This window comes from Euwallacea fornicatus, chromosome 9 (genome assembly GCF_040115645.1).
Source record: "Euwallacea fornicatus isolate EFF26 chromosome 9, ASM4011564v1, whole genome shotgun sequence".
NCBI lineage: Eukaryota > Metazoa > Arthropoda > Insecta > Coleoptera > Curculionidae > Euwallacea > Euwallacea fornicatus.
In genome coordinates, this window is record NC_089549.1 from 1,470,281 (window position 1) to 1,482,134 (window position 11,854).

General features: G+C 35.2%; 1 protein-coding gene and 1 long non-coding RNA gene across 11 annotated transcripts in view; one reads left to right on the forward strand and one right to left on the reverse strand.

Moving 5' to 3' along the window:
* The window catches only part of pico, a 137,184-nt gene extending 130,406 nt beyond the window's left edge, over positions 1-6,778 (forward strand). For 6 of the 7 annotated variants that reach the window (XM_066286155.1, XM_066286156.1, XM_066286151.1 and 3 more), the window contains 7 exons: positions 696-1,144; positions 1,227-1,426; positions 1,536-1,655; positions 1,729-1,910; positions 2,023-2,185; positions 2,265-2,523; positions 2,618-6,778. In XM_066286155.1, the coding sequence (XP_066142252.1) occupies positions 696-1,144; positions 1,227-1,426; positions 1,536-1,655; positions 1,729-1,910; positions 2,023-2,185; positions 2,265-2,523; positions 2,618-3,889 (2,645 nt within the window). In that variant the 3' untranslated portion in view covers positions 3,890-6,778. The remainder of the gene's footprint in view (positions 1-695; positions 1,145-1,226; positions 1,427-1,535; positions 1,656-1,728; positions 1,911-2,022; positions 2,186-2,264; positions 2,524-2,617) is intronic. The other variant, XM_066286153.1, reaches the window with a different exon arrangement.
* Positions 1-9,872, reverse strand: part of LOC136341318 (uncharacterized) — a 58,483-nt gene extending 48,611 nt beyond the window's left edge. For 3 of the 4 annotated variants that reach the window (XR_010732491.1, XR_010732488.1, XR_010732489.1), the window contains exon 1: positions 8,971-9,872. This is a non-coding gene — a long non-coding RNA (uncharacterized lncRNA). Of the gene's footprint in view, positions 1-8,946 lie in introns of all 4 variants that reach the window. The other variant, XR_010732490.1, reaches the window with a different exon arrangement.
* Positions 9,873-11,854: the final 1,982 nt, after the last annotated feature.

Consider the following 11,854-nt stretch of genomic DNA (forward strand, 5'->3'; position numbering starts at 1 on the left):
AAACGTTGCTGTGCTGTTATTAATGCTCGTGGTGGCAACACGAGGTATTAAAGAAATTGAATGTATCTTTATTGTGAATTAATGTCGTCATATAAAGATGATAACCAATAATAAGCTTGCTCTTTACATTCGTTTGAGCAGTGTATTCTTTTATGATTTAAAAATGTATTAATGAATTTTCCAACTGATTATACGGCCAAAGTCTAAGCACAGGCCGATTTTTTCCTAAATAAGCTGCATTCCTTTCCATATATTTGTCTTATCAGCTTTATACGTTGCACTTTGTCGAGCATAAACTACATCTTTTTAAAGATCTGGTATTATTTAAAAATACGAAGGCGTAATATTCAAACATGAACAAAATTTTGGAGCGTGCTGGTGATCCTCACAGTATTTTTTAATTTAAACAAATAGGCCCAATGTAAGGTGGTTTAAAGAGTCCATTAAATGTTTTCAAAGTTTTAGAAGAAAGGCTAATTTAATATATTTTCAGTAATTATTGAGGTACTTATACCTTATGATGTTTCATATCTTGGAGTGACATTAAAGAAATATGTTTTTTGCACATATGTTCAATTTAAAGTAATTTGAAATTTTTACCAAAATTTGCCAAAAATATCAAATAAGGTTAACAATGTGAACAATATATGGAAATGTCTTTCTACATCTAATTATAACATCTTTTTTTCACACAGAGCGGTTTTATGAAGATCATGAACTGCTAGTAGACAATCTTCTCCTGTGGACCAGAGAATCGAAAAATAAAATTTATTTCGTCGAGCGGCATGATAAGATGAAACTATTCACCCAACCCGAACATTTCCTCCTCTCTTCAACAGACAAATCTAATTCTGTAGACTACGATGAACATTCGAGAAATATGCTCTTGGAGGACTTTTTTGCATCTACAAATGGCAGCCTTCCGGAGGTAATTTTGTTTCAAGACTTACTTCGGAACACGTTGAGAAACCATTCTGTTCTTTTACAACAGGTTGAAGGACCCCTCTACCTCAAAGCTGACTCAAAAAAAGGCTGGAAAAAGTACCATTTCGTGCTGCGGGCCTCAGGACTCTATTATTTTCCCAAAGAAAAGATTAAAAGCGCCAAAGATTTAGTGTGTTTGGCCACTTTTGATAACAATCAGGTAAATTATAGAGGAAAAAAGTATGAGTAATCTTTTGTAAATGTTGAATTTCTGTGAAAAATAAATTTTTATCGTCATGCAGGTTTATTATGGGGTAGGATGGAGAAAGAAATACAAAGCACCGACTGATTATTGCTTTGCAATTAAACATCCAAGACTGCAAGAACCAAAATCAACAAAATTCATTAAGTACCTGTGCGCAGAAGACCATGTGACTCTAGAGAAATGGATTATAGGAATGAGAATAGCAAAGTTTGGGAAACAGCTCATGTATAATTACAGGTAATTCTTATTGATTTAGAGTTTTTAAAGCTCAATTGATGGTATTGGTGAAGTAAATAAATATATAAGGAGTTAGTGTTGATGTTCAACCGGTTTTATCGTTTTCTAGGGCTTTAATGGACGAATTGGCACAAGAAGAAATGGACATTTTGGCTAGTGCAAGAAGTTGTTCCGTACAGTCGATCGCAGTTCAGAGCATACAATCAAATAGCACAACTCCAACTCAAGGGTACGTAGTCGCTCTACCTATGCTTATTTCTAAGATACCTCCAAACAGTTCTTAAGAGCAAATCATTCTTTAGATACTCTGGAAGTGAAGCAGGATATGGTACTGCATCTGGAAGCGAGATTTATTCTGCTACAAGTGAAGCGAGTTCGAGTTCTGGACGTCACAGCAGAGCCAGTAGTTCAAGTTCCAGTGGGTGCATGTCCGACGGAGCACCTTCAAGCTGTGAAAATGCTTTTGATTCTGAATTTCCAATGGGTATGCCTTATTGAATATAGCGTATTTATAATATTTACCGCTTCATATGCTTTGTATGTGTCGCAACGTAAAACTATCATAATTTATTTAACGATAAAAATTATGAATGCAGGCACAATAAAACGAAAACCGTCAATGAAACCCAACCTGCCATTAACTAACATGACCAGGCAACTTAAAGAAGTAGGAGAAACTAGAGACGAAATCGATGGTATTTTGGCAACCAGCCCTGTTTCATACACTAATACCGGAACTTTAACTAAAAGGCACAATAGGTATGAAATTTTATTTATAGTTTTTGATTCATTGTCAACTTTTGATTCAAACCCGTAGTAATTCCGAATGATTTTTCAGGCGGAAATCGAACAATTCCAATGACGATTCATCTAATAGCGGGACATTAAAACGGCAACACTCTTACAAGACCAGAGGCTCTATTGAGTCCATGGGGAACCGAAGCGGAAATTCTACCCCACTTTGTGGGACTCCTGTTCGCGAGAGAGTTAGCCCGTTTGGAGAAAGAACAAGTCCATTTGGCGAAAGGCCTCCAAGCGCCTCGTCGATGCGGAATTCGCCTATGTCACCTCCGAATGGTTTGGAGTTGTCTTGCATGGTACGATTGTATTTATTAATTTTGAATATTTTTCATAAACCCACAGTAAATACTCATTGATAGTACTATATTAAGTAATAAATTGAATTTTCAGACTGACTCTATTACATCACTGCCACCACCCCCAGAAACTAACGGCGACGTTATCAACGACTCTCCAAGTTATCAGCTGCCGCCACCTCCGCCGGAAGTTTATAACTCCAATCTCTCTCTTGATAGTCTACCTCCACCGCCTAACCCTGGCGATTTACCGCCGATGACCGGCTGTGAACTAACTGGAAGTCAACTTAGCTTAATGTCGTTGCCTCCTCCTCCGGGTGAAGATACGGGGACCATACGAAGAAGAAAAGATACCGGAAGCGCCAATTCGAGTGCAACGGCAACTCCCACTAATGTTCTAAGTCCTGAAAGGACTCCTACTCAGGGAATGTCCCCCGATCAAACCCCTACACATTCTAGACTGAACACCCCATGCGTGAGTCCTCCATCGGGATCAAATTGTCCCACACCGACTCAGAGCAGCCCACCTAATGGCTTTAGCCCCAGTACTAGAAGTATAAATAATAGTATGTATGGTCAAAGTAGCCCAATTTATGGTCAGAATCATGACAGAAACCTGTCAAATGGGATTAGCCACCACCAATCTCCTCCTTCATATGTTAATCCACCGCAATATAGACATTCTAATACCTTACCATCTAGCCCCGCTTTTAACAATAACAACGGATTGAAATCTTCGTTGAGGCAAGTCTCTTTGCCTAGACAAATATCTCAAAATAGCATTGCCTCAACTAACAGTAGCGGCTCATCGGGAAATACTTCGGTTTTCGAGCAAAGAAATTCCCCCGTAAATCAAAGGAAAGTGGCCTTTCAGGAGCCTATAAGCCCGAAGAAAGGCAATAAGAAAATTAGCTTCAATCTGACTCCTCAGGAGGTTCCTCCTTTACCGAAAAAACCGGCACCTCCAGTTAGGTCAGAATCTACCAAGCTCACTAGCCCTAAGAAATTGGCAGAACCTACAAAGGATTTTCTGCGTGATTTGCAGAGGGTGATGAGAAAAAAGTGGCAAGTCGCACAAAAGTGCAAGTTGGAACCCGAAACTACACCTCATGAGGTTTTGGGCTTTAGGGATCCTCCAGTATTGCTTCCAGACTATAAGGAACACAACGTCTCCAATTGGGTGAAGGAACATTATGGTTCAAATGTCTACGAAAATGTTTATAGGGATGAAGCAGATGCGGTGGTGGAATATGTTTCATCTCCGATGCATTTTAGTAGGAACGATTTGAGAAGTTCGAAACGACCGCCACCTCCTCCGCCGAAGAGGAGCGAGACAACGCATTTGAGTACGCCTAAGACGCATTGATGCTGCGTTTCCTAATATAGCTTTTGAAACAAAGTCTCATATCAATATTATGATAGGTTATTATTGTTGAAGATAAATGGTATATTCTGTGAATTTATTTTTTGAAGTGGATATTCTATAATAGTAATTCACAGAGCTTTGGCAAAACCTTTCAGGCAAATTTAGTCCTTAAGCTTTATAAGGCGTACTGTGGGTCATAAGTCAAAAAATAAATTTTTCAATTGTGTATAAGTCAAAATTGTGACAATACGTTGTACCTGTCTCTCTTGCTTTGTTCTTGTTTATGAGCTTCGACTGAAAAACAGTTTAAAATAGAACAAGGAGCAAACCCCGTACAAAAAAGTCTACATAAATTTAGGGCTACACAGGTTTCTCAGTTTTAAGCCGAATATTTAGCAGTATGGTCGAAAATGTTCCAATAATTTTTGCTTAGGTACCAAAGATAACTCACAAGTTTTGAAGAGAAATTTGACATTTTTATGTACAGTATTCGAATCTAATTGAAAAACTGCCAAAAGTGTTTAATAGTAGACGGTACGCTTTGATATTTTTTAAGACATGTTTAATTCAAATGAGGGTCAATATTTATGAAAAACCCTGTGTTACACAGGTGTCAATGTCCCAAAATATAATGATTCTAACCATAAGTTTTTAATATATATTCTAGAAATTTTCAATGTAGGGTACTTAATTTTCCCTCATTAGTTTAGATTTTTTTATTCTTTAATATAAATTACTTATCTGTCGGGATTCAAATGTGTAGAAGACATTTTTTGGACGTAAAATTAATTAAAAAATTGTACGATGTTTATCTTCAATCCTATTCCTTGAGGCGTGTAAGTTTAAATCGACATTTTTTCTTTCGAATGTGAATTTTATATTATAGCCTGTTCAGTCCAGCTTCCAATCACGTTACCCAAGATATGCAGTTCTTTGGGAAATTGGCCTGCAACTAATTCGTATAATTTTCGAGGCTGTGAGGACTGGGACTTTTGGCATAACATTTTCCCCACCTTGATTAAAATATTACTAGAGACAAGACAATCATCAACTGACTGCGAGAAAAATCTTTAAAATTGAAGTTTTGACGCATGATGACTGAAGAAATTCCACCATAAATATTCGTAACAAAAATATTATTCTACTCCAATGCCGGATGATTATATTGAGTGTCTCGGTTATACAGCGACCTCGGTTACATGACATGGATTTCTACATGTATAATATTAGAAGTCACACGATCAGATTTTAAAATGTTGTGAATGGTCAATCTTCCTTTTATCTTCCCGCCCTAAACTTTTTGGAAGTGTACTATTAATTATTCATGTCCTACAATTTAAATTATTTTTTTTTCTATTTATGTATTTTAATGTTTATCCAGTTGATTAAACATCAGTCTAAAAAATAGCGAATTATGGATGACTTAGGGAAAAAATTATTTTATTTTTTGTAACGTTTTTGACTCTATGACCCATTGCCCCCAAGTACTACCATTCCACTAAAGCTTGGTATAAAATACTGCCCTTTGTTGCCTATACATATACCTATTATCTGAATCTTATACCGAAATTTACAATACTTTAATAATTATTATATATAGTGAATATTACAAATTTTCCTCATCATAAATATTCGATTTGGATGTCTGTTCAAAAGTTATATTTTCAATGTAACATTACACGAGTACTGCCAATTTCCCACAATGATTTGGCTTTTAGCCTAAAGTACTGCCTAGACTATATTTTCAGGCGATATTGTGATTTATAAATTAATAAATTAGAGGAGAAATGATAATGTGCCATTATCCGAGTGATTTTGCTGACTTAGAGAGTTTCTTTCAGTTCTCTGGGAAACAGTTTATCATTGAACAAGCGTCAGTGCAACTGTTGTATATATTAGTTTTTAGATTTTTTAGGTTTCTTTTGATGAAAAATGTCAAACGTTTTATGGTGCTTATAGTTATATTATTAAGATGAATTCGTAGATCTAGCTGGTAATGTAGCAAAATTTTGTGTGTTTTATAAATTTTATAAACAATTTTTACATAAACGACTTTCTATCTGTAGTTCTTATTTATGACGATATAAGTACTATCATGTATAGTTTGGTTGGAGACATGCCTTTTGATATATTCTTTTGTAGTGGTGTTACAGGGTTCAAATTGATTAATTTCCCTTCTTTCTTCAATTGTCCTCCACGGGTTTGTATATATATGTGAATAACGTTGAGATCAGAAGAATCTTTGAAATTCAATTCTGTTGGATTTCGCTTTGTCGGATTCAGTTCGACCTCACGTTATATTTTTCAATTGTTTCCTACATTGTAGAACATAGTGTATATTTTATTTAAGAATATACTAATTAAATATAAGTAAGCATTAGTAATTTGTTTGAAAACGAAATGGAAGATCTCTACAATGCCATTGCATTAATTAACAGAATGATAAAAATTTCCTATTTCTATTACTTTTTAAATGTTTTTACTAACATATACATATTTATATGTAGTTAACTATCTAGGGGTTTTACAAAAATGTAGACAAGTATTTTAGTAAATGAATAGGCGTTTTTAGAAATTGTTAATTTCTGGTACTTGTGTTTCTTTTTCAAGTTCTAAGCGAAACTTCATAAGTTTTTTCTTGGGGTGTCCAATTTCATTTCATGCAATTTATTTTATGGTTAAGGCGCTGTGGGTTAATTCAATCTTGGGAAAGCATTTTGGTTACGTTTTCCGAGCATCTTCTAATTTTCTGATGGACTATTATACCTTACAGTACCGATAAGGTGCTTATTTGTAATAAACACTTTGTATACTGTCTACCATTTATATATTGATATACTAACTGTTGCGCATAGTATTATATTATAAATAAAATCTCTAAAAACAGCATTATCGTGATTGCGTTTCAATCATGTCGTCCCCAGTCAGCTGAGGCAGTATTGTTTCTGGTAATGATTATTCAGTAACACTACATCAGGCTTCCTGTTTATATACAGGGTATCTCTAAAATTCCTGTACAACACTTGGCTAAAAATTACTGAATCAAAAATTCAAATAATTGGAAAGCGCTTTTCTAAATGTTCACTAATTTTGGAACTAAGAATTACTATAAATTGGCCTGTTTTGACGCGAGCGGGATCTTTTTTTTAATGCCTGGAAATATTAAAAAGTACGCGCAGTTTGTAAATACAAATTAGTAATTTTTCTATGCCCTGTATAAATTACTGTAATATTTTATCTATCTCAAGCTGACTTTATATTGGAACTTATATATTTCTCGTAAAATTTTCGCCTGGCATGCAAAAAAAATATTTACTACATATTGCAATTTATTATTCGTTTAATCGGAACGGGAGCATGAAAAAAGCTTTAATGCTAAATAATCACTAACTTAGTTTGAAACATATAATAAATGTTCAAAATGTTGACCGTTTTCGTAAATACACAAATAAATTCCTTTCAAAATATTAATCTCTACTTTGGGCATCGTGACGGGCTTGTTTTTAAGATAATCTGTAACGTTAAAAATTCTTTGCAGTAAGCCAGCTTCCGTAGCGGTAGGGAAAGCTTACACTTTGGACTTAAAAACTCTCGACAAAAAAAGTCTAGAGGCGTTTTGTTGGTGTGTCGTTGTCTTTTTCGATCCATCTGTTAGGATATGTTTCTTTAAAAAATATACGAACATTTACATTAAAGTGGGGTGGCGCCCCGTCGTGCATAAACTACATTTCGTGACGAAGTTATAATGGAAGATCCGCCAATTAATTGGGTAAAGTGTTTTGCAAGAAGAGTGAATAGTTATCCCAATTTAAGTGACCTTGATTGCAAGAGGATTTGCATCGTTATATACATTTGTAATTCCCGATCTCATGAACGCGGCTTCGTCCGTAAATTAAATTTTCTTATGAAACGTGGCATTTGGTATTCTCGTTGTTTCAATGTAGTGACAAAACGTCAACCGATTTTCAGCATCCGTATCCAAAAGATTTTGCACATGTTGCACATGATACGGATGGAGTAACTGCTCTCGTAAAATGTTATTAATGGTATTTTTGAAAACCGTCCCCCAAGCGTCTACAGCTTGATTTAGGGGATCATTTTCTATTCTGTTTAAAATTGCCTCTTCAACGCCCGCAGTCCTAATTGTACGCGAGCGTCCTCGATTAACATTATTTGGATTGAAACTATCCGTTTTCCTATGCTAGTGAAATATTGGTGGTTCAGAATTTGCCATTTACGAAAACTAGTCAATATTAATTAATTACTGAAAAGAGTTATATTTGATGTAAAAATTCGATTCTCATATGAACAATTGCCATTAGCGTTGTGTTGCGATTCTGTAAGTATGAAGACTTCTTCATCGAATTGTCTAAAATTTATAATATTTATAATTTTTTTGTAATTGAATTTTGTTGTTGAATTTGTTCATAATATACTTGAAACTTTTAAAGAATCTTGGAAACAGCTAGAGGTGCCTCCGGACAAGTCAAAACCGACAAATAATTTCGGTACGAACCAGAGACGCACATAGTTGACACTTGAAACGCAAGAACATTGAATTTTATTTCCTAAACTACAATTAAACATGTTGGACCTATGTTGCGGCTAAATCGCTAAAATTAAAGACCGAAACGATGGTATATGTTATTAATATTACAAGAGATTGCTAAACGATTTTCATTTCAAGCTAACGCGAGTATTCGTTTATTCCGCATTTTGAATATCTTGTTTGTCGTGCTACCGCTCGGTTGGGTCATCTAAAAATCGATATCGGTACGAAAACGTACAAAATATTCAACTCTGATCTGTCTTACAAAGGTACAAGTCATAGACCGACCCATCACAACGATACGACGACCTCCAAACATTCAAATAACTTTACACTTTTTTTATGCGAGTATACAGCTCATCGGTTTAACCATGAAAACGATACGCAAAACGAAATAATACATAGCGTGTTTGTATATGTTTCAGGATGACCACATAAATAGTGACGACAACCATTTAAATTGGTCAGGAATAGAGGAAATAAAATTAAGAAAGGTTAAATTACGTACCATAATCAAACATTAATCACTTACGGCAAATAAAACTTCTGGAATTATGATCCCTTTTGAATATTGTCAATAAAAACTCTTATTCCTCCGCCATTGAAAAGAAAGATTTTAGTTACTATTTATTTTCGACTCAGCACGCACTACACTGCCCGAACTCACGCCCGCCTATGATTTTTTCTTCTCACTCGCCAAATTTTTTACTTCGATTTAATTTGAGTTCCTTGCAAGCTTGCTACTCAGCAATCGTGCGGCTTCGGGACCCGAACACGAACGACACGACATTCCCAGATTTGTCAAATAAAATCGAATTTTAAACGTGCAAGTTTCACCTGTTTTCGACCGAGCACAATGCCCCACGAACACTCACTACTTTTCTACGTAATTAACCTTCAAGTCCGCAAATATTTTTCCAAATTTCCGCACATTTTCACTCCAAATTTGGTAATTTTCGCGACCAACAACGGGATGACTCGCGGAGACGCCATTAACACTGACAGCGTTTTATTCTTTTGTTTCGAAAGCCTTCTTAATCCAACACGTCCCTTTACAAATGACGTAATATCGCAAAACTACGAGTTGATTTGTTTGTGATGAAAAGTTGATGTTAAAACGAGAGGCCTTTTCGCAAATAAAAACATTCTGGAAGCTTTGAAATTTAGTATTCGGTGATAAACATTGACCAAACTTACGCGTTTCTTTGAAAAGTTGGAGTTAATTGCACATATTGTCTTATCTGGAAGGAAGAACGCGCCTCAGAAGGAAAAAAATATTAGCGACGTATCCAACGAGTTTTTCGAACAAATCCCGTACAACGAATGCTTTGTGTATCGTGCTAGCACTCAACTGAATAATCTAAGACTTCATATCGGTAAAAAAAAACGAACAAAAAACATTTTGCCAAGGTACGAGTAATAGGTCGAATGACAACAACGATAAGTGGCCTCCAAACATTCAAATACCTTTACACCCTTTTTTTGCGAGTGTACAGCTCATCGATCTAACGATGAAAACGATACGCAAAACGAAATAATATACAGTCTATATATATATATATATATATATATGAGTCGGTGTTAAATTTTAGGACCGAAAAAATATCTTCTAAACAATTGGAGGTTTGAATTAATTTCGTCTTGAAGCACAGTTAAAATCTGAAAACAAAAAAAATCAATATTATATAATTCCTGAAACAAATTCAACAGTAATCTCTGAAAAAAAGAAATTTCGAAGCAGTTAGAGTTTAGAATTAATTTCAACTTGAACCAGAGGCATATACTGTTGAGACCTGAAACATAAAAAATTCAATATTAAAATTCTTGCAAAAAAAATCTTCAAAACAGTTAAAATTTCGAATTAATCTCAGGTTGAAGCAGAGGCGTACACAGTTGAGACCTGAAACAAAAAAAAATCAATATTAATTCCTGCAAAAAATCTTCCAAGCAGTCAAAGTTATATATGTGAACATAAATTTAATTCTCTTATGAATATTAGTCATAAATATTGTGTCGCGATCCCGAAGTAGCATCACTCCCTTCACCAAATTGTCCGGAATTCATCATATTAATTAGTATGTGAGTTTAATAGAAAGTAATTAAATTGTGTAACCAGAGGACATTTTATAAAGCGGTTTACACAGGATTTATAAATATTTTTCAAGGTAATTGTCCCACGCGTTCCCGAGATATTGCCGTTCCAAGATTAAAAACTAGCAAACAAAGTTATCTCTCTTCTTGGAACTTAAAGACGAATCTCATTGAAAAAAAAGATCTCGCTCCTGTTAAAACTTGTCAATTTATGTAGTAATCAAATTTGAATTGAAGTCAACAAATCAGCCATTGTTCAAATAGTACTTGCTGCGCAGTAGACTTGCGGCAGAAAACTATTTCAGTCAAAATTGGTCTTGTTTTTAAAAGGAAAAGGCGCCATGCATTAGTACCTTTGTGACATTTCTTCGCCAGAGATGTACCACGAATTATAAGACGTAATGGTGACTTCACTTCCTTCAATTTAGCCGCCACCATTGATTGGACGCTAATTTGTCAAAAAGGTTAAGCAAAACTATAAAAAACAGTGCTACGTTCATTTCTCCTGGATCATTGAATTCGACCACAACAATAGACCTTGCAAATATATAAAAACGAAATAAGTGGACTGTTGACATAAAGTATTGTGAGTTAACAAATCGTCCTCAAAAGATAAATATACCCCCACCCCTCAAAAAAACAAGGAACACCTCACTGTTGTCAAAAGGCCCCATTTTGGGTGAAACTCGGAATACGAACAAGTTTTCTTTCACTCTTTGGGGCCCTTTGCATCGGTCAGAAATGAGACGGACTCATGGTCGGTATGCTGGGACGTAGATCCCAAACACAGTGAAGGTCGACGTAAGCTGAGGGTCAGAGGCGCCACAAAACGGAGCCGGGAAACTGCAATTGAGTGGTTATTTCCTGTGTTATTCCGCGAAATGGCTTTAAATTATGTTTTTCAAAAGTTTGATAGAAATCCAAAATTTTCTCTTTGAGTAAAATGCCCTGTGCCTTTATAATCATGTTAATAATGTCTTTTAGTATTTGTGACATCAATAGATAGGTCGTCGCGGATGCATTGAATGGCCATCCAGATCACCTGATTTGACACCCCTTGATTTTTTTTTGTGAAGACATTTAAAGTCGAAAGTACTTAGACCGTTATAGGGTTGATGGTATGGAAAACCACGTTCCGGGTAACAACCAATTTCCACCAGCGCAAATTAATTATTACACCTGAAAATTCATTAAATTACTTCCTTGATGATTTTTTTTTACTCAATAGTTGGGTTGCAATTATAAACTTGGCTAACGCTTTCAAAGATATAACAGTTACCTACATAAGAAATATAAAATTTTTGTCCTTGGCTTATAAGCCTTAG